The 26,720-nt window shown below is 43.9% G+C and overlaps 1 protein-coding gene across 1 annotated transcript; it reads right to left on the reverse strand.

Annotated features, from left to right (window-relative positions):
* On the reverse strand, positions 1 to 26,720 carry LOC135900399 (survival motor neuron protein-like). Its single transcript, XM_065429890.1, has 8 exons — positions 26,509 to 26,720; positions 26,324 to 26,398; positions 26,125 to 26,238; positions 25,244 to 25,450; positions 22,611 to 22,703; positions 15,827 to 15,907; positions 7,957 to 8,076; positions 1 to 235 (listed from the first exon to the last, which is right to left on the reverse strand). Exons 1-8 carry the CDS (start codon positions 26,548 to 26,550, stop codon positions 170 to 172), a joined length of 798 nt encoding a protein of 265 aa, XP_065285962.1. The 5' UTR covers positions 26,551 to 26,720; the 3' UTR covers positions 1 to 169.

Consider the following 26,720-nt stretch of genomic DNA (forward strand, 5'->3'; position numbering starts at 1 on the left):
TGGTGCAGTTCAATATAATTAAGCATGTGTTCAGACTGCTTGCAATAAAAAATGCAAAAAAGGTTCACGGAAGACTTCTCGAATGCTTGCTGCCAGGCAAATATTAAATCACAAGAACAACCAAAGGATGGCGTGCTCTGCTTTCAGCGTTTACATACAGCCTGGCTAATCACTTGTGACTATTGAATCTGCAGCAGCAACATTCCCTTTTGCTTGACTTTGCTTCTTGCAAGCCCTGAAAAGAAAAAAGAAAAGAAAAATGAATCAATTGATTATTATACGAGAATGCTAAGAACATGACATAATATACTATGTATTGGCTTGTTTCAAGCTAAAATTGCTACTCTTGATATTCACGTTTCACGTGAACTTCAGAGGCAGTGCTTAATGTATGGACACAAAAGCTGCAGTTCACACCTTTAAGATTTTAGGCCAAATATTTTGGTTTGTACCCATGAGTGACTAGCTGGGTTGGTCTAATGTACCAGAGCATTACCCTGGCCCCGACGGACACTGTACGTAAAGGCTCTACATTAACTTTAATCACCTGGTATTCTCTTTTGAAACATGTAACTAATTCAAGTAAATTAGTGTTTCCGCATTCTGTCTTCACTAGAATGCAGCTCCAGAAACAGAGTTCAACCTGCAATCTTCTGCTCATCAGCAGAATACCATCACAACTCGCTCACAGTGGAGGTTGACTTTAACAATGTATAAGTTCTATTTCTAACTTAAGGAATCTTAAGGGACAAATCATATGGTCCCTGCATGTTACCATGTCTGTGCACAACAGTCTATGCCATAATTTTAGATAAGTGAGCAGCCTGAACAATCCTATGGCTGTACCAGATTTTAGTAATACTTAATGTTGCAATTCCTGCCAAACAGTTTGTAAGCACAGCTGACTATGTTAAACTTGGTTCTCATCTGTTGGAACGTTTACGTTAACAGGTATTTCTTCCATCACTAATGTATGCAGTGAAAATGCATACACTATATCTACTACTAGAAGCTACAACTACATCTACTACTAGAAGCTCACATCACATTCACTCACCATGATGCGTCACATTATCATGCCTCCAGCGTTACCAGATACACAGTGCAAAACAATGTTAATGCTTTAAAAGCTAACTGTAATGAGCTTTCCGGCCGCATAAAAAGCCCAATTTCAGATAATTTAGACATGCAGGCCCCCGTGCGAAATCTTACGCTTGAAATACAGGTAAATGCGTTACAAAGCGCTTGCAAAAATCATAATTTTCATACTGAAACTGAAAAAAAAGAAGTGCCAGCAGTGACGTACAGTGAAGAATGGGGAGAACCAGCACCCGTGCTGTTTGCTTTCTCAAGGCCTCCTCGAGAGGAGGCTATGGCTTTCCTTAGTTGTTTCCATTCTGGTGTTTCAGTGAACTGGTCCCGCACGTCTGTTAGCCACAGAATTAGTATACTTTGTTCACTGATTTGTGCGCTGTGACAACGCTGTTATAAGCCCGCAACGTTCTTTTAATGCGAAGTATCCATTGAATCCAAACATTTTTCACTATCTTATTGTCCATGTTGTCTAAGTCTATGTCTAAGCGTGTTGCACTTGCGTCTCCGACCAACAAAGAAACGCTCGTTCGTTGTGCACTTGTCTGCTAGTGCTGCGGCAAAACTGATAACGGCGCTGCTGCAGGTCACGTTTAAAGCACAGGGTAAAATTTTAACGATCTTAGAAACTCCGGCATGGTGTATCCAACTTCACCAGCCATTGCCTGGCACGCTGGAAGCACTGGACTCGTCAACTGATCAGAAAAGTAAAGGATGATAAGTAGCCGAGGCTTGGCATGGCTGTGCTAGAGGGGCTCGGTGCTAAGTGTGCATAAACTGATGGCCAGACAGGCCAGACTGTGGCCGTGATAAAGCTTCGCATATTTCATTCTGCCAGCAGTGCATTCCTGCATGGCTTGCCACCGCATCTACACCATGGCTGCTGCGCCATCTTCTCCTTTGTGACAAATGCAGTATGCGGTTCCTGCTCGTTTCTGGAGCTGTGTCAGAAAGTATTTCGTTCGTCTACTTTGATATGTCCGATGTACAGACATACAAAATATCTTTAAGATGATGCCCTACCTGAAATGATCGCTCCATAATGTCGTCCTTGAATACAATTCTGAACGTTACCAACGTTCGGTTTTCGTGTGCCAATGCGGCATGTAGTACTTATAGCCAAGCTGAGAAAGCATTTGCCAAGCAGATCTTGATGGGTAAGTGACTGTGCTGTCGAAATGTAGCTTGTGAAGCTTTGCAAACTGCAGTTTATACATGCTTTGAGCACACTGGCTGGTCCGTGTCTCACTTGCCTGCTGCGCCGCTGTGCGTGCTTTTGCTCTGAAAGTTGGGACAGGAAAGATGTGCTCAGCATTCCTCTACTCAGCGTTGTGTACTGCACAGCCATTGCTTATGTTCGAGTATGTATTTGAGCACCTGACGGCCATGCAATGCATTGGCATTCTTGCAACAGCTGAAATCACGAGTGCAAAAGGGAGAATGCACGCTGAGGGAGACGCCTATCATCTCGCAAATGATGAGCGAGCAGCGCACCTGGCTGCCTAGACGCAACTGAGAGATCAAGAATTATGTACGGTTCTTCAATATTTGTTATACCCGCATCGCTACCACTTTGCCACCAGGTACATGTGTCGTCTGCATAGGCGCTATTTAATACTACTAATAACAAAATTAGGCAATGACCAGCCCTGCGGCTTTGCCAAGACTACTTTGGGAGTCTTTTCTCAGCATTTATAGTCAATTTAGCCTAAGTGACATCTCATTGCAGTTGGCCTTTAAGATCAACTGCTTTAAATTTACTTCAGGCTACAATGTGACTGACAAGGCTATCTCCTGTCCACACTACAGGCAACTGCAGTTGCCAGATTTGGTACTAATGCTTCACTAGACCTCCAGTAGACTTGATGCTCGTTACAACAAACCAGAATAATCCAGTGAGGAAGGCCCATTACATTCGAAGTACATTCTACTGCAATACATGCCGAATGGGGTGCACAATTGTAAACATGGAAATAAGAATACGACCTTGCAGCCTGTGGAGCTGCTACACAGCCCCGCATGCAATGGAATCTGAATAAAACATCAAAAGAATCTTCGACGTACAACACATAACTTGGCCCCTGACACTACAGTCTTTATATAGCTGCCTTCCGTTCCATTGTGGTGGTCGTTTGTGCCTGCTTTGACTTGGCTCATTGCGGTTGAGAAGAACGTGGCACACAACACAGTACTCCGCAGCGTGATCAAGGAGGTTAGCGAACTTAACCGCGCTGGCTTGGCTGGGCCGGGTTTTGGGCTCCAAAACTGCACCGATGCCAATGCAATCTCGGAGGCCACGCCCAGCAGCCAGTCTATGCGCTGAGCTGCACGAAGAGAGTGATGTGAATGCATGGCCTGGGTGTGACCTCTAATATTGCACCGGGGAGATCTCTGAGGCTAGGCCCAGCTGCAGCTGCCTATGCGGCGCGCCGTAGTGAGAGAGAAGTGAGTGCACTAATCTTTCACACCATCGCACGCAGCTATGCAGCGTCGCACAGCTCACGCAGCCAGGCATGCGCAAGAGAAAGAGAGAGAGAGAGGGAGAGAGGGGTCAGTGGAGAAGTGCGATAGTGAGCAGGTGCTCGTGCACAGGTGTGCAGCTACGCGCAGTGGTGAGAAAGACCAGTGTTGATCGACAACATATTCAAGGTGGGTACGCAGGAGTCTTGAACTGCTGCCGAGGGTGAGAGCAAAACCCCATGGAAAGGGATGTGCTCTACATGCAATGGTCGGGTATCTTTTAGTTTCAGAAACGAATCTAGTTTGTTACGTCCATTGGTGGGACAATCTGACTTCATTAAAACAAGCTCTGAAATACATGGATCTCTATGGGGATTTCCTTTACATTGCTGAAGCCATTATTTCATTATATCCCGTTTTGCTATAACGAGGTTCGAGTGCACTCAAAATTAAGTCTGCGGCATGTTGTGAAAAGATGAAGCGTAGCATGTACTGTCATCTACTGTTTGATTATTAGAAGCTGAAGACAATTGCAAAAACAATTCAACATTCCAAAGCAAAATCAATTTTAAAAAAATATTTACGCGATACTCATAAAAACAAAAAGCAGCCACTGGCCATCACTCACTGGCCATCCTTTTCTGGGTGCTACCCTTTGACAAATGGCAATCTAACAGATTTATTCACATAGCGGCAGTATTTCCCTGTCAGGGAAAAATTGGGTTTAAGTACTATCTCTGCCATCGCTGCCACTCCCCTGCATGCTAGCAGCCTGTCCAACTGCCTTACTGCCGCCAATGGCACAAACAGCGGTTACGCGTTTTTCACACAAAGCCATGGTTGATAGATTAAATGTGTCTTAGTTTATTCTTTCGTGACAGGCGACGATTACTGCCAAATGATTAGCACGAGCGAGAGCTGTGACACTCTCGGAGCTCGTGTTTGGCCGCCACACTGCATTACTTGTGAGATGGCTCGACTACTGCTCTTTGTAGCCTGCATGCCGTGAATCACTACTGTCTATCTTCCTCTATCATGCGAATTGATACAATGAGAAGGATCATGTTCTCAAGACAATGCAATTTGGAATCACTGGCAGCTATTTTTGAAGCAGTGCACACTCCCACTTTGAAGTGAAGCAGGTTAGGCTAAGCAACGCCCTTAGCACTGAGCCGGCAGTGTTGGTTGAACTACTTGTGTGGTCGTCTCAATATCTCTCTGTAACAGGCAAGGTGTCGCTTAGCGCACCACTGCGAGAAGCTTGAAATTGTTCTTTAAGCAGATTATATCTGCATAGGTCTCTGTAATAAGCGCTGAGTTTTGCAAACAAAGCTGCAGCAAGTGACAAAAACCAACTGCCGAAAAATTTTTGAGCATGTAAAAAGCACTGTTTTGATATAGTAAATAAATACAAAGCAGCTGCCATGCATAATTTTGTTTGAAATGTAAGCAAATTCATCACATCATCATCATCAGCCTATTTATGTCCACTGCAGGACGAAGGCCTCTCCCTGCGATCACCAATTACCCCTCTCCTGTGCCAACTGATTTTGACTTGCACCTGCAAGTTTGCCAATTTAATTAAGGGCAGTACACTGAGTGCTAAAGCTACGTGCCCATGGCCTGATGAGAAGGAGACAGTGGCGAACTGTTGTGCCAAAACTTCGAATTGGACAGAAACGAGGCATTACTACTGCAGCACGGCGAATGCGCACCTGTGGAGATACTGCTGCAGGATGGAGTTGGATATCTGTAGGAAAAGAGCGGTCCAGCGCGAGGTGCGAATGTCTGTTGTGATGCAGCGCACATGTTTGCAAGATAGTCAGAAGCGTACACTTGCGTGCAAGGAAAATGCGGGAAGCAATTCATCACAAGCGGCTAGAAAAAATGCTAGTGGTTTCCACATGGGATCCCATGTGGTTGTACCTATCACACGGCTGTGCATCAGTCGAGAGTTTTAGCAGAGTGTTACCATACATTGTGAGCATTACTACATACCGGCTGCTATGACTGCGGATGTGCGGAGTTTAGCAGGCTCCAGTATAAGTTTCCCAGAACACTCCCGCCATATACTGCGTTTGCATAACGACATGGCTACACCGGCTGCACACTTTGATTCTAATTCGCTGGTGATACTTGCTCTCATTTGTCACAGCAAGAAACAAGTGGCTAAATCGGCTATTTATTTCATATACCATACACCGTATAACATATACAGTAACGCTCTGCAAAAACTGTCTAGTGATGATGCAAAGTGCATGTATGCAATTTACAACCTTTGTCCGTAATGTTCCGAGACTGAGTCCATTAAAAATAATGCGTTTAACATTGAAATCATTTGTGCAGCACCCCTTTGAAATAGTCTCCCTTGCAGTCTATACATAGCTTCCAATGCTTCTTGAGGTCTTGGAAACAGTTGGAAAACGCTTCTTTTGACAGAGCTGTCAGTGCCTTTGCCGTGGCGTCCTGAATGGCCTCCACGCTCCCCATCCAGCGACCTTTTAGAGCTCTCTTCACACGAGGAAACGGGGAAAAATCGCATGGGGAGAGGTCAGGCGAGTATGGCGGATGGGGAAGTACAGTAATGCTGTGCTTGGCGAGAAATTTTGTCACGCAGAGAGCAGTGTGCGGCCTTGCGTTATCGTGGAGAACGCTCCATTGTCCAGATGCCCATAAGTCAGGGCGACGGCATCGCAGTGCATCACGCATGTATTGGAGCACGCGGACATAAAACTCCTGATTCACCGTCTGCCCCTGTGGGACGAACTCGTGGTGCATGACACCTCTGGCATCGAAAAAGACTATCAGCATCGTCCTTCTTTTGGTCTTCTGTCGCCGCACCTTTCTCAACAACGGAGAGCTTGTGGACCGTCATTCGGTGCACTGCCTCTTTGTTTGAGGATCGTATTGAAAACACTATGTTTCGTCTTCAGCAATAATGCTGTTGACGAATGCAGCATCCTTCTCTGCCTCGGAGAGCAAATCAGCGCTCACTGTTGCCCGCGTGTCCTTCTCGTCCCGTGTGAGGGAGTGATTGCGGCGCAAGCCTGGCACTCAGCTTTCGTTTCCCCAAGTTCTCACGCAAAATTTGGTGGCATGTTGTCTTACTAATGTCGAGAACATCCAATAGCATGCAGACTGTAATGGTGCGGTCTTGCTGTACGATCTCCTTGATCCGAGCCACATTGTTTGAAATTCCGTGAGGTTGCAGGGCACCCCTGCCTTGTGTCGTCTTCCACCGACGTTCTCCCCAAAATGAACCTCTTGTGCCACTCCAAAACTCGCGCCCGTGATAATGTCTCGTTGCCGTAAGCGCCACGAAGTACGTCTGTGTGGCACATACGTCTGTGTGACTGTCTTGCCAAGCTTCACACAGAATTTTAAGTTTACACGCTGTTCAAGGTGGACGTCTATCGCTCCACATTCACTCACAGCTGAATGCGCAGACGACTAGTGACAACGTATTTTTCTACATGTAGTGCCATCTAGCGGCTGCCGCAGCAATTAACATACATAGCTCAGATTAGCCCGAAAAGATGGCGCTACACATACGCACCAACATTTGTTTTGGGGAATCATTTCTAGAGAAGAAAATATATCAGTCTCGAAGCTTCACGGACAAAGGTTGTATCATTGTTTCTAAGCCACACACTGCCATGACGCGCTACCAATGGGTGGTCAAAATCTGCAGCACACACTCCACTGGCCTGTGGAAAACATAATGCTTGCATTTCTTTTACACAGACATGACCACCAAATTTTTTAAACAATATCATTGTTCAATCTTATAACGAATATGGCATATGACAAAGGTACTTCCTCGCAGGATGCTACTTCATCATAATGAGGTTCAACCATACTGACATGTGTGCTTGTTTATCTTTCTCCAGTGACCACACAAGACATGCCTGCAAGATTGGAACCCACTGGAATGTTATCTATGGTCCTATGCATTGTCTGTTGTCACCGAAGCATGTATAATCTGATCGTATACGTGACACGAATTATGTACTAGTACTAGTACTTTATGGAAGACACGCAGGCACCAGCGATTACTCTGGAAACTTCTATGACTCATGTATAAAAGCCGACCCGCTGTACTGCGAGATGAGATTTCGGTGATCGCCTACCGTGTTCGTTGCTACCACTGTGCCTTGAGTTAACTTGCTTTTGTGGGCACACTTTCGCCCAATAAAATGTTACTTTCATCATTCAGTCTTGCTGTTGTGTTATACACAGTCACCACAACATGACAATATTCAGAAACCACACAGAAAAAAAGAACACACAGTTACATGTGCGTAGATCTTGTACTGTCATTCATAACTGGTGATTTGGCAGTGCAAGAAACAAATTAATAAAGCGTTGGCATGTCGGCCTCTTAAAACTTGAAGTACTGCTTACCTGGTAGTAGCCAGTATGGTAGCCGGTCATATACCATGACATAAGCATGGAGGCCAGTGCTTCCTCGTTGTTCGGGAGGTCACCATGAGCAATGGGAGGCGGCGGTGGAATGGATTGCTTCTGAAGGTGAGTGAAAGACAAAGATAAAAATGTGTGAAGGTATGACATGACCAAGTGCTTCCCTAGATCAATATTACAAGGCAGTTCACATATCCAGAAACAAACTTCGAAGTCTTTGTAAATTACTGCTGGAGGATGAGGCCACAGGCAGATGCTCACAGTCCCGCTCCCTCCTCGTTCACTATTTTTGTCGAGCCCCCCACCCTCACTTTCTTTGGTGCTATACAGGATCGTCACCTTGATGAGGCTAGTAGCAGTCACCTTGAGTCACTCAGAATATTGTTTTGCGACTGAAATATTATACACTCTACAAAAGCGTAAGGTAAACACAACAGCCCCCAAAAAATTGTAATGTCTACAAAAGAGAGACCTTATGGAAATTATAACGAGAGTGTCACTTTGCTCAAACACAGAGATATTCGCTTTGTTCACTAGTTAGGGCTGCGAAAGGCATGCTGAAACGTGTGGCATCCCTTTTGCAATGGATGGCAAATACCCTGTAGAGAGCAGCAGTCAAGATAGCTGCACACAACATGCATCTTTCTATCATGAAGCTGTAGTAATGAACTTAACATTAGATTCTGTTGTGTATCTGGGCTCTAGCATTGCAGTGATGCTCTAGCAGCAGCACTTCAGTTTTGCCACACCAATGGCACTGCACTTCAGTGGCATAAGTAGTTCTTCACATAAGTTTACAACTTGCAACCCAGTTATTCCCAGTGCAAGTCTCGTGCGTCACATGAGCATACTTGTAGCATGGCTGTTCTTGTGTTTTTTTCAGATGAGTGCATTGCTTATATTATTAATACTGCCTTTCTGAATTTAAGTAACAAATTGTCGTAACCTGTGGTATAAAATTTTGTAAACAGGGTTGAAGTACCTCAGACAGATTGTCGTAACCGTGACCATGACGTGTGAATGGACTATTCTAGCTGCTATTATTTTGCCATAGTGGTGTAATGGCCACACGTTGCACCTGGAGTGAGTAACACTGCACAAATAATCAGTGATTTCAACTGCCCATGAGTGTCAGTGCTTTGCTTCCAGCTTCTGAGGCCTTGCTACACTAGAATGATGACAGGGTTGAAATGATTATTTCCTATGGGATTTTTCATCTACAGTCGCTGACCGTTTATTCGGACCTCATGGGGACTGCGGAAATGTCCGAATAAACAGGTTTCCGAAAAAGCAGATTAAGCAAAAAAAAAAATGAAATCCTTTATTTCCACGCACTTATTCGGGCTCGCCAGTAGGCTTAAAGAAATCGTGAATGCGCCGTTGCACGCTGTTCCGTTTACGCGCAATCGGATAAGCCTGAATCTCGGAGAGGGTCGTACGGTCTCTATAGGCGGCTGAAAGCACAGTCGCTGCTTGTACACGATCCGCATGCGACGGCAGCGTAGCACATGGTGCGGCAACTTCCGACTCGGTCATCGTCCGGCGGTGCAGCAGAAACCTGACGAATGATCTCGCCGTCGTCGAGTTCTGCGCATGTCAATACAGCAGTGTCACTACCTGTGAAACTGTCATTGAGACGGTGTCTGGAATCGCAATGCAACCACTGCGCAAGTCTCGGCAGAACATTTTCCGCATCGGTAGGGAGCACATCGAAAGGCAGCAAATCTCAGGCCTCCCGGCACCCGCTTGCCGGCATTCCGCAGCGCAGTCTGCGCGGGCACTGTCGGCGCCATTAGAGACTTGACGCGATGTTTCCGTATGCCGCGTTGGATCGCCGAAACCTCGACACAGCACACAAAGCAAACACCGCCGTGCCGACACCAGTCACACAAAAGAAAAAACGCGGCCATGGAATAAACCTGCTCGCAGCGTCGTGCGCGAAGAAACAAATCAGAGTTGGTGCACGGTGCTCTCGACCGAGTTGGCTCAAGGAGAGTCCGAAAAATCAGATGAGAGGTTGCAAGATGTCCGAACTTTCGGCAGTTGTTATACATTATGGTCTATGGGGAGAACGGCGGTGCCGCGAAGCTGACCGAATAATCGAACATGTCCGAATTTTTGGAGTCCGGAAAATCGGTCGGCGACTGTAATGAGTTCTCTCATAAGTCCTTTCAAACTGAAGGCATGGCCCTGCAAGGTAAAATGTATCAGTTTACTATTCAGTTGCATGTGGACTGCCAAGTAGGATGTATGAAGAGGTCAACCATGATGCATCATCTAAAAGAGACAATGGGACAAAGTAGGTGAGGACAATAATACTGGTGACACCTAGTAAGGTGAAACTGTGTGCCATATACTGATGACCTATGACAAAATTAATAAATGATCATGTAACATGATGGGTGAAAGAACTAACTGCACAAAGAGTGATTGCTTGGTTGCACAAGCATGCGCTGCTGTTCATTCTGTAATGCAACAATACATCAGATGCTTGAAAAATATGTTTCGATGCTGCTTTGAAGGCAAAACACTGCAGTTTCCTAATAAAGAAATGTGCATGTGTATATGCGTGAGTAGATATTCATGAGCATTTCCACGCTGAAGGCAGTCTTTAATGGTCAAATCTGTACTTTACATAAATGTGTCCTTCTTATGACAGTGCAATTCCAGTAACAGGAACTTTAGTTCCAGAACATGTGTTCTGCCACCTTAAAGGAACACTAAAGAGAAACACTTAAACCAGTTTTGACTGATAAGGTATGCACTGAAACTATGTTTCCGTTAATTTTGCAGTATTACATTGATGTTAGGAAAGAAGATATGAATTTCACGACAAAACCCCAGCTCCGCTATATCAGTGCGGTGCCACCGATATTAAAGTATTTCTTTCATATTTGGGCTGTTGTGGCTAAATAAGATTTCTTGAAACTTCGCAAGTTCCGTCTTTGACTCATTTAGAATACAGTGGAGTCTCAACAAACGAAAATTGCGCAAACGAAACTGCTGCTTAAATGGAACACCATCCTCATGGTTGGTTGGTTGTGCATTCATGCGATGCTCTCTGCAATGTATGGAACTTCTGATAAACGGAAGCAATATCCCTGGTCTTTTGAGGCCCCGTTTAAGAGTGTCCACTGTATATAATGTACTTCATCTCTACCAATAAAAAATTAACTGGGCTAGAGCCTACACAGTTAAAATTCCCGATGTCATGGCAAGATGATGTGGGACTTTAGGGCAATGCCGCCACCCATCTTTTGTATTTGCGTCTCTTCTGTCTTACCAAGCTTCCCTCACAGCAAGTGTGGCCTTCTTTTGGTACTGAAGGAGGCTAACTTACTAGCACATCTCAAATTATTTGCCTCTATAGTGTCCCTTTAAAGACTCTGTGCTGTTACTAATTCTACGTTGTGGTTCTAGAGTGCTGCTGTGACCGGTAAGCATGACGGACTTGTAAGTCCAGAGTGCATGTTTGTACAACTGTAAAAGTGGCCATAACACCATATATTACGCAGTACAGTGAGAAAGCCTTTGCATGAATTGCCAACAATGGTGACCAATGAGTGCAAACTCAAGATTATCCATTTAAAACTTAGTACTTTCCATGGAGCTTTCATTAGAACATGTTTTAGGTAGACATCCAAATCAGATTTGAGATTTCTGAAGTGGTACTTTGTATAACCAAGTGACATAGCCATGTTGCGCACCTTAACGGAACTCTGAAACACTTTTCTAATGAAAGAATAACCTCATTATTAAAGGACGTTGCCTCATTAATCTTCCGATGCAAAAATCTTTTGATCCTTCAGGTTGTTAGTGAAGTTTGACGTAGTTATCACACCAATAAGTGGCTTTCTCTCTTCTTTCCGTCTTTGCTACTACAGAGGGAAACTACAGAGGGAAGAAGCCAAGGAGGTCCTGCCCAAAAGTTGAGTTTCTTGGCAGCAAGGAGGCCTGACCACAGCACCCTGGGGCTACACTAGGCCACAGCTAACTCGGAGGCCACACGCAGCATATGCAGCTATGCACAACGCTCATGTGTAGACTGGCAATGCAAAAATGAAATTATCTTTCTGTCTTGTTGAGATTGCAGACATATACATGTTAATTTTATCTGACTCACAATTAGCAATACTAATAATATTACTGAGGATATTCTTGCAATTATGAAATCAGCCAGCAGCTACTGGCAGATCCCGCTGCTCGTGGTGACACTGCACGATGACAGCGCAGAGGCGAGCGCAAGTGGCTATTCACTGTTTCTGGCACGAGCTTGTAAATTCCTAGCTGCATGCAATGAAATAATATTTACATGTTGAGAAACATTTTACTATGTTCACAAAGTGTTTCAGGGCCTCTTTAGTAAATAGGTGCATACTTCTACAGATAGATATGTAATCTGCATTATTGTGTTGGTAGTATAATACTAATACAACAGGCAGATAGCTTTCGGTAAACTTCACTGGGCTTTGGTAATGATAGCCACATTATCTACACCTAGTACGTTTGAAGGTGGAGTTACTGTAGTGCAGCTAAGGCTAACTAAGAAATGGCTGCTATTAGGCATCTCTTTACAAGCTTGTGTGACAGTCTAATTTAAAGAGATACTGAATAGAGATTTTGCCATCAACATATTTAACCCAAACAACAGCTCAGGCACTAAAAGTGGAAAACACAGCACTGCTTTTAGAAAGAAATCAACACAAAATTACGAACTTAACAATTTTCTCATAAACAAGCGCACCTAGAAGCTGTGCCGCAATACACAGGATGTGACATTGATACTACCGGATACAGCTGATGTGGCCTCCGTGATTCTTCCTGGAGATCGAAGTGATAGCCAAGGCCACACTGCAGCACTCACTGATTCCCCATCAACCACCTGCTCATGTAATCTGCACCTCGGCTAGTGAAGAACAGTATAAATTGCAATGAACGACGTGCAGTGTGTTGTTTCTTTGTGGTGTTGCATCCAAAAATGGCAATGCGCATTCTTTGGGTGCTTCCCATGAGGCAGCGCCTTCACCAGCACCCGCTGAGATAGTGACGGGGCCCGATGCCAACTTTGACAGACAAACAAAGATGCCCCCCTTTGAGGCGACAACCGCTGCACCCTGTGGAAGTGGTAACGACTGTCATGGACAGTCTCCTGACCCTGACAAGTTGACCATCAGGGAGAGCCCCGAGCCAATGTCGATGACTTCTGTGGAAACAGTATGAAGCCCCGTGGCGTGCACTCCTCCTAGACTCTGCACCTTGTATGTACGCTCAGAAGGTTTCTAAAGCTCATCACCAGGCACGCAACAGACATCTTTGGAGGGCGCTGCTTTGTTTTACACTAACATTGTCAATAAAAGCATTCCGGCACAAGCAACAAACACTGCGCGCCATCAACTGACAATTCTGCCGGCAGCCGCTGGTAGGGCCGGTAGGCAGAGCTCGCTGGACACCGCAGCCGATGGTGCTTGCGAGCTAGCTCCACCTCATTATAGAGCACTTATTTTCACCTACACAATTAATGTTTGTACAAGTAGATGACCCGTAAACAAAAAGTTGGCTTTCTTGACAATCCTGGTAAGAACAGCAAATGTGCAAACTAAGAGATATGCCTCTCGCTGAGAAGGTTGGTGTGTGCTGCATGGCTGCGAAATGCTCTCGCACTACAGCTCCTCATTTCGTCAGTAGTTGCAGAACAGGAGCTATTTCGGCATAATCTTATTCTAATAGTTACCACTTCATATCAGAAACAAACTGCAGCCAGTTTTTGTGCTGCTACGAGTGGCAATGGATGCAAATGCCTCGGCCGGGGTGACTGGACCGATGAGGACAGGCACACTGAAGGCACCAACTATGTGTCAGGCAACATCACACATATTCTGAATTCTGCTTGGCTGTGGCCGTCTGATCGCCCCCACCGTTGTATAAGGACATCCAGGCAGTTTGTCATTCGTTCGGCATACAATTCGATGCCGCATCCCGTTGTAACTTGTTCAAAATCACTGGTGCGTGATTGCTAGTACAAGCGGACGCCAGATCGTACCTTGTGTCTTCTACAGTACGTCAGACTCACAGTCGTCACTTGTGCGTCCCTTTCCTTAGCATTTTGTATACTTATGAGCTCACAAGTGCAAGTGATTACGCTTCAGCGATACTTTGTACATTTCGTTTTTGCCTGCACTTGCACCGATAGTGTACTCTTTTCCTCTTTTAGACTCCCATTTACCCAGTGCAGGAGAGCAAACCGACTATCCTACTTAGTTAACCCCTCTCCATTTTCCGTTATTCCTCTACCTCTCTCGATACGTTCACACAGCACAAGGTGTGCAGACATCAGCTAAGCTATGCTAAGAGCTTGCTGTCTTTATCCGCATGCTGCTGCCACAGGTAGGCATGAAGTCACCGCTATCATCGCGCCACCCCACGCGGCCTTGCTTGCGGCTGGCACATTCTCATCAAACTCTGAGACTACAGCCATCTATTAAAAAATATGTGCTACAAACATTCTGTATCTTAATATTCGCGTCTTCTGAGTGAAATTCTGATGCGTTCTTCAGTTTTTCACATTTTTATTCAGTATCCCTTGAAGTGTGAAAGGCAATAAAACATAAAATATGTTGTAACACATGTGAGTAACAAAAAGCACACTGTTTGAATTACACGTAAATAGGGTTCAGTACTCCCGGCTTAAAAAATGAAATTATGGGGTTTTACGTGCCAAAACCACTTTCTGATTATGAGGCACGCCGTAGTGGGGGACTCCAGAAATTTCGACCACCTGGGGTTCTTTAACGTGCACCTAAATCTAAGCACACAGGTGTTTTTGCATTTCGCCCCCATCAAAATGCGGCCGCAGTGGCCAGGATTCGATCCCGTGTGACCTCGTGCTCAGCAGCACAACACCATAGCCACTGAGCAACCACGGCGGGTCCAGTCTAAACCAAAAAAAAAAAGAAGAAAAGAGAATAGCTTAAGCAAAGAAGAGCCTGTGTGCTCACACCTCAGTGACAATCTTGTATAAGGCGACTGCCAAATGAGTTAATAAGGAAGAGCTGCTGTTTACACTAGATGCTAAGATTCTGTTGGCAAGTTGCACCTGCCATTGACATTTAGACTGTCGAAGTTGTTTATGCTAAAGCATTTTTGCACATTGGTCTTGCAAAGAACTTGCCCTGGATGCTTAGTTATTCTCATTTTTCTGTAGCCCTATGATGAGATATGAATGGCATGAAGTCGCGTATGTCAATAAATAATTGCAATGTAGATGCAAGAATGAGTGGTAGATATTTCAAAAGGACAATAAATATAGACACTAAACTTTACCAGGAAAAGAAAGGTGCACATTAGAATTGAGAAGTATATACGATACTTCTGACACCCGTAGGGTACAACTTATTTGCCAGCACTGGGGTCAAGGTGTGAAATTCTGCAAAAGAGAGCTTGGCCTCCATTTCCTGCAGTAAGCCTTCTTTTTTTCCACGAAATGAATGACAAATGCAGTTTTTTGGGACTACTTTGCCAGCATCCACTGATTTTATGTTTATCTTCAGTGTCACTTGAAGGCACACAATAATTTATTCATGTGGAAGAAATTTTTTTTTAATCTCATGAGTAAAGCACTGTATACACAGTTGAAAAGTCATTGGGGGAAGTGAAGAGCTCATTTACTAATTGCCGTTTCAAGAACACATTTCCTTGAACACTGTTTTGTTAATCTACATCAAACCAACAAGTCCAACTGCCACTAAATGAGGAGGAAGTTATTTGGAGTACACTTTATACTAGACAAGCAGCTTACTCCAGGCATTGGCAAGGGCTTTGTGTATGATTAAGCTAGTCGTAGAACATGACTCACCATAAATGGAGGGAGCCTACCTAGGAGAGGCTCGAGTGGCGGAGCTGGTGGTAGCGAGTGTGATGAATGAAATGGCGTGTCCTGAAAAGACAGCACAGTAAATAAGCCTTGTTTAGATATTTCATTACCATGCTGTGGATGCAAATCAAGTGAATCAAGCTTTAAAAAAGAAACATAGTGGCAAACATTTGTTCAATGCTTTTCACTGAGAACTGTAATCCACTGCACAGCTCGAACACTACTCCATCTGTCCTGGCTACATTTTTCAGTACATCAAAGCCTTTCAAAAGATTACAACTTCAGTGATTTGTCCAGCTCGGAACTAATTTTCCTGCAACATCTGCAGGCTTTTGTCGTGGAAACAGCCACCTTCTCAAGAACTTCTTTCTTGTGATTGATACACTGTCATCCTTTTCAGCTACAGTATTGCTTGTTATGGCCTCCCAGTGCATGCACAGATACATATTTATGTAATTGCAGGTAATAAAAAGCAACAAGCTTTCGTCCACTCAAGGCCAGCAGGGGCTGAATATATTAGATATGCTGCATTACTTTTCTTGGGTGTTAAGTAGGGGCATGCGAATATCTGCAAATTTTTAATATTATCGAATATTATATTTTTAATATTTGAATTCAATTCAAAAACTAGGTATTCGACAATTTTCAAATATTCGATTGGATACAAATATTCGAAACAAATCGGATATATTGCTGACTGTGCGGGAGAAAACTTGGTTTTTAGCACTTATTTTGATCTAATCAAAGAAAGTGTGCACAATTTTGTGCTGAATTTTGCAAAAATTTCATGCACCTGGCGATATTTCACCCGTAAAACATGCTTAGCCCCTGGACGCAGAAGATTTGCACAAAAGCCAGCCTCTCAGTAGCAAGGGGCACCGGTTTGCCAACAGCAAGGGCGCCCAAGTTTCAGCCCCAATCCTGAGCAAGTTTCAGCCCCAATCCTGAGCTTATTGCTTGACAGCAAATGCAGTGAGTGACAGCTGGTACAGGGTCCAATGTGTCTGATATTACAGGAAATTGGTGCAGTATAATAAGGTACAGGTTTGCCCAAGAACAGACAACGGAAATGACTAAATTTTGCAAAGATAAAATGAGCCAAACACACTATCTTTTTAGTATAACGGCTCACTAGTTAAATTTTTTTACCTATGATAATGCAATGGCAATGTTCCAACATCATGTTAAAGTAAACCAACTTGCTAATAAATGCATGTGGATATCATTATTCGATATTTGATGCTAAGTATTTGTATTCGACTTGTATTTGAAAATTTTGTTATTCGCATACCCCAAGTGTTAAGTAAAAAGGAGGCATATGCATTGTTCTATATATATATATGTATATATATACAAATTATATGATCAATGCGACATATCTTGACCATTTGCTCACACTAGGTGGACAGAGTTCATTAGTTTCGTAACAACTGCATTTATTATTATCATTTGGGAAAGAAGGGGCAAATTACAAAAAGAAATTGGATATAAGTGGAATCTCGATAAACGGAAAAATTTTAATAAATGTAATTTTCATTTTCATTGAGACGAAAATTTTTGAATTTGAGTGACCCTTCACGCAATTCTATTTTGCTTTTCCCCTCAGTAGATGGAACTCCTGATAAACGGAACCAATTTCCCTGGTATCTTGAGGTTCTGGTTAAAGAGTCCACTGTAACCCGATTTTAATAAAATTTGTTCAGGGTACACAAATTGAGAATTACCGGGTTTAACCCAAAAACAAGGAACTCTAACTACAATTGAACCCAAGTATAGTATGTCGAACTCGCAATAAAATGGGAATTAGCTCCATATACATATTGTATAATTTGACACAGAACTCCTAAAGAATTTGACAATGTATAAAATGCATCTCATAAGTTATCTATGAAGTCATAAGAAGTTGTTTATAAGATGCATTTCATACATTGTGAAATTCATCTCATAAACAACTTCTTTAATTTCTAAATACTACATGTACCGCGGGCCACATTAGTACGAAAAATAGCCTCCGACCATTTTTGTTTTTAATTTTCAAAGCACTGCTCAGCATACATTATTCAACATTGTTGAGTGACTAAGAACAGCAGAGCCCACAGTCTTCCACTGACACACAGTAGCAGCAAACAACGCTCAGTCCACCAAGTGCATTGAAACATGTGGATGGGCCACAACATGTTGAGTATTCACAGTTACTGGCACCAGCGGAGATTGGCAATGATGTCTTCATCGGCGAGCTTTCTGGTAGTCTCAACAGTGCTGACAACGAAGACGAAGTCAGTTGCTGCCGTCCCATCACATCACAAACGGCACCCGGAAAGTCGGATGTCTGGATCCACAAATCAAGTTCATCAAGTGATTCATCTCACTTGTCAGATAAAATGTTTGCACCAGCCTCACCGGAAATTCTCAGACTAGAATGATGAAAGCAGTTGTGAATTGTTTCTTTTTTGAAGTCATTCTGTGATGCATTCAACATTAAAAGTGCACTCAGGGGATTGATTTTCAGCTCTCGGTCAGTGCAGAGGTATTGCAAGATCCATCGCATGAGGCACTTTCTGTAGCTTGCTTTCAGTGCAAGCATGATACCATGATCTAAAGGCTCCAGCACCAACACTGTGTGCAACGGCAGCAAACAATGTTCAATGTTTCTGATGCTGACGTTACAACAGTGACCAGAGCAGTTATCAATGAGCGAGCAGACCTTTTCCCCTTGGCTTATCAAGTCATCATTCGAAGACTTGAGGCACTTGCCAAAAAGTTCACTGGTCATACATGCTTTCCGTTAAACCTGTAGGCCACCGTAACAGAAAGTGTATCTTTAAGCATCGTGGTGATTCGCTCTTTCCAATCACAAGTAGTCGAAGCTTAGTCGATCCATCCACGTTGGTGGTGAGCAACACTAACATTCCAGCTTTGCTGACTTTCGCACAACTTGACTGAATGACTTGTCATCAGACAGCATCTGCCAGAACAAAGCAGTCTTGTCAGCATTAAATATATTATGCGGATGATACCTTGTTGTAATGACATTCTGATTTTACTCTATCTACTTGCTGACATTGTTAACATCCACTGCACAGCTTTTGTGATGCTCTTTGAAGCACTGCAACCAATTAGAGCCACCATGAAAGTCAGGTCTATTGTGATTGAAAGCGAAATCCTTCCCTTCCCTTCCTATTTGATCATGGGGCCATAAACAGATATTTCGCGACCAACCATTGAGGAACCACTTTTAAACTGCTGCCTTGACATCTTCACATGCAGCCGTGCATTCTTATCGGGCACTGAAGGCAGACAGCCTCTTCTCAGCCTTAGCCTTAATACCAGCCTTGTTTTTCAATATCGTACTCGGCATGCTTCTTGGGATGATGCAGGCTGCGACGACATTGGACTTCTTTTCTCCGCATTCGACTCTGATGATTATCTCCAGCTTTGCGGAGAAGGGCTGGTGCTGCCGTTTCATGGCAGCCATCATATTAGAACAGTGGACAAGCACAGCAAAGCAATATGGTGGAACAACACACAATCAAACAAGTCCGTCCATGTCTAATGCAATCAGGAGGGAGCACCATGCGACAACCTTGTCACAAAATAAATAAATGGTCTCCAATGCACACTGTGAAGGTGTTTGGCCAGCGAAGCTGTAGTATCGCCTGATCCGATGGACCGATGTGACGTAGCCTTGAACTGGGTCCAGCCGAGCTTGAACATGACGCCGTTGTGCATTATTAATGTTGCTGTTTCTTTGGTCGCTCATCCTATTCATGCTGCTCTTCAGGCGTCCTAACTGTGCGTGGCTTGGTTTGGGCAGGAGCCGCTGCATCCTATCTAGCCTGAGCATGATGCCGTAGTGCATATTGATGTTGTTGCGCCCGTCCCCACTTATTGCATTCACACTGCTCTTTCAGAGTCCTGACTATGCGTGGTCTTTCCATAGTGCCATCAGAACACAAATTAGAGGAGTTGCTAGGTGGCTTCTTCTTTTACGTAAGTAAGTGAAGTTCCATCATGCCCTGCTTCGTATGCTACAGTTGCCACTTCCCAGCAACTGCAGCTTATGCAACTGTAACCTTTACCGGGAAATGCTTGCAGCAAACGCTATGCGCAATGGCAAGCATTCTGGCTCTTGTTTTTTTCTTTTCCTCACATTGCCTGCATTGGCGCCGGTGCTGTGGAGGCAAGCACCATCCGGTGGTGCTGCAAGGAAGCCAGCAGTGCACACGGCATGCACCTCCTGCTGTGATTGGTCGAGTTTTTGACCACGGACACGAGAAGTGCATAGGGGGGTGGAGGTACACAGCTTCGCTGTAAATGGAGGAATCGGAACTGTACCATAAAGTTTTTCAAACCCTTGCAGTCGATAGCATTCCGTTCAAGTTTACTGTGGAAGCACTAACAGCGAATACAGCTAGTGCTCACAGCTAAGCAGGTTTGTCAGAAAATCACTGCGCATTCTAGGTCATGAGATACGCACTTCTGACACGACCTAAGGAAATGCTCATGCCAGAAATGGCAGAGTTTAGGGCACAGGTGCTTACTGACTTTTATTGCAGAATTCGTTGTTTACTACATCCAGCTATATTCTTATGTCAAGGTTTCCATTTACAGTGAAATCGTAATAATTCAATATTTCTTAATTACAATTAACAGATAATCTGAACTTGTATGATTGGTCCAGGCAGAGTCACATGAATAAGGAAATACTTTAACAAATATGAACTCTAAGAACCAGGCAACAATTATTTCGAACTAAATTTCTCGCTCTCGCGGACTGCCTTTCGGAAAAAAGGTAAAAGCCTGATGCGTCACTAGCCGCCATAATGACGTGTACTACGAGCCTTTTAGCTTGTGTGATATGCTAGACGAACAATGCTTGCTCCACCTCTACATGAAACTAGGGTAATGCGCTGCACTTCAGCAGATAAGCAAATAATTGACGAAGTAAAGATTTACGCTTTTAAGGGGTTCTGCTTCGCCAAAAAATGACTAGCGCTAAATGATGAGGCGTTTTCCGATAGGGATGCAGCCCACGGAGCACACCAGTGTGATTTAACCTTCTTTTATCCTTTGCAGCTGAAGTTAATGTCTCATTTTCGAGAGGGCACTTCGAAATACACATGGTAAGGTATCAGGCTTCAGTCATACGGTAGTTACCAATTGATAATTTATGTAGCTTTGAGGAAACTTCAGGCACCTTACAGTGTGCCACTCGAGAATTCGAACTCCTTGTTACCGCGCCTGCATGACGCTGTCTCGATTCGGCCCCTGAGTTGAATATAAAAGCGACATACATTAGTGGCCTGGACTAGAAACAAGTGCTACAGCCTCAAGATACTGCATCCCCCTTCAACGCTTTCCATCATCGACGTTAAATTGCTTGTCCCTTGAAGGGTAGACCTCGAACTATGGTTTATCCAGGCAGAGTCACAATTTGCTGCATAGCCCATCTCTGCAATGTCTCCTTGAAAGTGAATAACACAGTCTGCCTGGACACTTAGTTGATGCAGCTGTGGCCAACTCCGCCAAAGCAACGGCACAAGCCAGTTCCGAGTATCCAGGTTTGTTGCTTTATGTGTTAACTGCAACATGGCCTTCAGCAACTCCTCTGACTGCCATTAAGAATTTTTAATGTTTGCAGTCATCAAGCAGCTTCGAACAGCCCAAACTCCACCCTTCATGTCTCCATTTAAGAGGGAAACAATTTTTTTTAATGATGGTATATTTATATACGTGGAAAAAAAGAAAGCTCATTTTCTATCTAAATGGGCAAAACACATCGAGAATAAACATAATCAATGAAAAGATATTAAAGGAACGAAACATATTGTAGAAACTTTTTCAGTGATAGGAGGAAAGCACCAGGCAAGAAACAGGAAGTGAGCTTCCCTCCAAGCCACTCGTGGCTTTGTTTGCAGTTTGTACAGATGACTCTCACCATATGCGAACCATAGGTGTACATTACATTTGCTTTACATATGAGTGTGACAGCAGTGCAGCCGGAAATCTTGTATTGATCTGTCTCATCTGCCCACGCTTTCAAAAGAAAGCAGGTCACATGCCAAACTTCCTCCTTTTTGTTCTGTGTTCTTGCTCTAAATCAACAAATAACAGGCAGCAGGCACTAACTTGCTGCCTGTCATTCTATGTTGGCCAAAGGCATTTAGCCAGAAAGTTCTTACTCAATACTGAAACTCGGCAAGAAAAGATTTTTTTTCCTGGTATGTTGCCTGCAGGCAACGCTCATCCATAAGCAGTTCAGTGCGGGAGCTGCCGGACAGTGACTGCTGCAAAGAAATCTGCGAACATACAGCTATCGCAGCATGGTCGGCCTCTGTTCAAGTTGCAGGGAACGGTGATTTGATACATTTGGGGAACTAGCTTTCGACAGCCATGACAATGGTCAAAAGATAGACTGACCAGTTTGGATGTACGCACATGTGCACCGACACACTGTCCAGCTTTCCTGGCCATTTGTGAAATAAAGACTTATTTTTTGACAAATTAAATATTTCGGACTGTGTTTATTCAACTTTTAAGCAGCCCCTGCTGATGTACCGCGCACATTATTGAGTGCAATACTTTTCAAAGGTGCTCTCTTTTATGCGAAGTCCATTTTATTTGAGTAATTTTCTGGCCTCCTTGGAGTTCAAAGGAACAAGGTTCCACTATACCATAGGCCGAGATCTACTCTACTCAAAGGTTGCCTCAAGTTTGTCCCTCAGAAACAAAAAAGAAATTAAATTTTCAGGAAAATATTACTCACATGGTACTGGGAATAACTATCACTCATTCGAGGACCGTGAGCTGTAGGTGCGCTGTGGTCGTCTTCACTGGGTGGTGTCGGAGACCCATGGGCCTGTGTTGCAATAGTTCAAAGATGTTAGCAAAGAATTGTCAGAAATTTTCATAGCAATACAAGAATGCAGACTGCACTGAATATTCATATTATGCGAGACGTGTCCAACATGTGACAAATTCTTAGCGTTACAAGGAGGCCAAATGAAGCCACAATGCATCACGAGGGCAAAAAACACCAGCTGCCACGCAGGCTGATTATTGCATTTGAATTGCCGAACACTGTCAATATGGCATTGTTATCCGAGTCAGAGCAAGAATATATAATGGATGCAGTAAAAAAAAAGCCACAGTGCTTCATTAACAAGGTTTCCACCTACAAAATTAATTATAAACTGCTTAGTGAGTGCAGCAACATGCACCCCAAACTGTTGGCATAACCAAATTCTGTAAAGAACAAAAAGCCAAATTTTCAGTAACAATGGAACAGATCAAGTACAACAGTGAAATGCTTGACATACCCGAAAAAGGAATGGTGAGACTTCATAGGCTTACAAATGTCAAGATGAGGGCTGATGGATGGAAATAAACTATTGATAAAAGTTGCATGAACCAAGGAAAATGCCACAGAAAGGCTGGCTGCAATTTTCAATAGCTGGACCTATATTTTCGTCCCATCTGACCTAGAGAGATGCTAAAGGCAAACCTGAACTCTAACTAAAGTGACAAACTATGGTCTTTGAAATGTTGTAGAATTTGTTATGCATCAGGAAATGACTCAGCTGCTGAGAAAATTACAAGCGAAAACAGCAAAATACTACCAAAGGAAACAGGTATGGATGCACCAGCACCATATCAGTGCAGGGCAGCTGAAAGAAAATTAACTGGTTCTCTGATAAGGAATGGGGGAGAGACAGACAAGTTACAGCCACCAATAGAAACACTGCTGCGATCTGTGCAGCCAGGCACAACTTCAGTCATGCATACAACTGGCAATGTTTTAGCCATATAAATTTGTTGACTGGAACATAACACAAAGGTTGCCAGTCCGTCCTGTTAGGTATGGCTATGATTATTTCTCTCATGTCCCTATACCTTGAATATAGCAACATTGTGACTTCAGGCTGCGCTGGAGAAGACACATGCAGCCAGGAGGCCATTTCCAGTCTTTCAGTACTGCTGAAGTGTGATCACGCAGTGTGTGGGAGAGGGAATAGTATGAGTGCCCTATTGAGCTGCAGAGGTTTGAAGGATGCACGAATTGCTCGGGCCTGGCTTCTTCAACCATGCTTGTGTCCCTCCCACATTGGTGGACCGGACCAGAAGCTATGGCCTCAATATGCTGTACCCTCCCCCTTAAACACTTTCCATCACTGACGTTAAATTGCCTGCCTCTTGGAGGGAGGAGACCAAACTATGGTTTATCCAGTCAGACTCACAATTTGCTGCACCGCACATCCCTGCAGATCTCACAAAGTACAACATTGTGGTGAGCAGCATGCCACATTATTTGCTAGTGAAGTCTGAGACTTGCTGCTTTCTACACTAACAGACAATGCACATGGCCCATTGAAGGCAACACTAATTTGCACGGCTATGCCCTCTAAGCGCCAGTGTCTGCAGCACCTTTTTCATGAAGCTGACTTTAGTGACTGCACTCCAAACTATCTGCATCATCATATGCAGCAATTATTTGGCATGGCAGCTGACAGACTTGCCAGTGTCTTGATTTGAGACATTTTTCTTAAAAAAATTCCCTCAAACATTCGAATGGTCCTGCTTTCTCAGGAGAGAAAGAATTGTGCGAGCTAGCTGAGCTGCCCGACGAACTCAAGGGGATCCCTTGGCTACTAACTGCAGGCATCCCAAACAAACCACCTCAATCCGATTAGCTGCAGAAGATGATTACGAAACTTTTTGGCTCGTGGATACTGTGGCTGCCCTTCAGACTGCCTTATGCTCAACGGGCCAGTGTGCTATGCAGCCGCCTCCCCAGCACCGAAAGCTATGCTTGTACCATCACAAGTTCAATAGAAATGTACGCACAAGTCTATACCGTCCTGCAAGCTCTCAGGGAACGCCCCGGGAAAGCACTGAAAGCAACCAGAAACTCTGCTGCCTGTAACATCACTCCTCCGTCTTCTTCCTAACACTCACACAATGGCTTGCACTTCCTCGTCGGAACACTTTCTTGTTCGGCAGACCGCAAGTGTCTAACTGCACCGCCTCAGAAAGCGGTGAACAGCCTGACCATAAATAGCCATTTCTGATTTTCAATTGTCTTAATCAAAGAATAAGTACAAAAACTAAGGACACTAAACTGGCCTGAGTTAATACTCCGACTGAACAAATCTTTTTACAAATGTAAGCACTGAAACAACAGAATGGCAGCTTAAAATTCACGGACTACAGGATATTGCTCCATTCGGCATGGCCAAAAAATGGAAAGAACTAGCTTCCAGAGATGATTTCAGAGCATTTTCTTATGTCGCTGATCAATGCAAAATAGATAACGAAAGTGGGAGGTAAGTATATTACTCTGCTTGCAACAGATGCGCCGTCCTGGCACACTGTCCTGACATTAACATATTTGGCACTTACATTTTCTCGTTTGGCTTGTTCGGTCTGCCGCTGGCGTGCAAATTTCCCTTCTGATGGGAGCAATTCCGAGAGGTAGACCTCCTCTTCATTGCCGTACCCAACATAACGAACAACGCACGTGTCATGGTCCACGGACTTCACTTTGGCCTCATAGCACTGCCCGTCAACTGAGTAGACGCACCGGCAGAAATCTCCAACTTTCCATTCCTAGAATGTAAGTGACCATACCAGCTGCTGTCAAGGCACTGAGAAAAACAACCGAAACAGTGCTCAACACACCCCAGATTTGCTGAATTTCAAGTACTCAAGATGTAGACACATATGCCTTAGTCAAGTAATACTGGCCTCACCTGCTACGTGCCTGGCCGATAAACAGGACACCTAAACAACACCAAGAATAGCAGCAAGGACACACAGTGCAGAAAAAATGTGCGTTTGTGAGGGTGCATATTTGATTAGGATCCAGCAATGAATGTTCAATTAACCACTTAGTGGCACAGTACTTTACAACAATTTCTGACTAATGTCAAAGTCAACACAATCATATTGGATAAGAACAAGCATTATTGCATACCAATTGCATGCCTACTGTTATTCGTGTTAAGTGGATAATACAGACACTCAAGAAATAAATCTTAAAAGTTGTTTTTGACTGTTAGCGGTGGTATGTCAAACCAACTCGAAACCTTATAAGGCAATGTTAAAGTAGAAACACTTGGCCAGTCTTTCAAAACAAAATTTGTAAGATGACGACTTTGCTTAATGATTGAGTAAGCGCACAGAAACGTTCTTGAGCAAAGTTACGGCTACCTGAAATGTAATTAATACAATCATATCACCAACTATTTATGCTGTGAAACGTCGGTAATAAGGTGCCGTACTCGTGCTTTCTGCTGGGTATGGTGAGCATCGTTTTTCTTGTTTCCTTTCTTCTTTTGTTGTTTATGGGGTCCCGCTCCAGATGACGTCACCTGTTTGCCAGATCCTATATCACTCTGAAACGAAATTAATTGATTGAGAAGCAAGCTTGCAGACACATTACGCACTTATGTCGACAATGCATGTATTCGAAAGACATACCTCATTCGTAGAGACTGCACGGTTGTATGCCTTTATCAACGCTTCGTCGTCAAGCAGATCATCGCTTTTATCATCCTAAAATGAAAAACCGGATGAATGCTAGCGTACGCAACGCACGCGCTGAAGCGAATTTCACGCCGCAAACTTTGTCATGAGTGCACAAAACTGCCTTCGCGGACACTTACCTCGGACACCTTGTACACTACATCACTGTCTCCGCCAGCCATTACTCGTGCAACAGTCACAATTTGGAAATGGAAGTCAGAAAGATAAAAAAACTGGCCGCGAATAAGCAGGTGACAATATAACCACCAGTCCGGCGCGATCACAGCTACGAATACCAAACAATATGCATACGACAGAGAAAGTGCACAACGCGTGATGCGCTTGTCGATAG

The sequence above is a fragment of the Dermacentor albipictus genome, chromosome 1 (assembly GCF_038994185.2).
Source record: "Dermacentor albipictus isolate Rhodes 1998 colony chromosome 1, USDA_Dalb.pri_finalv2, whole genome shotgun sequence".
NCBI lineage: Eukaryota > Metazoa > Arthropoda > Arachnida > Ixodida > Ixodidae > Dermacentor > Dermacentor albipictus.

Excerpts from the sequence above, each read along its gene's own strand:
- LOC135900399 (XM_065429890.1), bottom strand. The coding sequence starts at position 26,550 with ATGGCTGGCGGAGACAGTGATGTAGTGTACAAGGTGTCCGAG. Across the intron at positions 22,704-25,243 it reads AACAAGCCAAACGAGAAAAT|GCCCATGGGTCTCCGACACC; the intron begins GTAAGTGCCAAA and ends ATTGCAACACAG. Across the intron at positions 15,908-22,610 it reads ATAGTTATTCCCAGTACCAT|GACACGCCATTTCATTCATC; the intron begins GTGAGTAATATT and ends CTGTCTTTTCAG.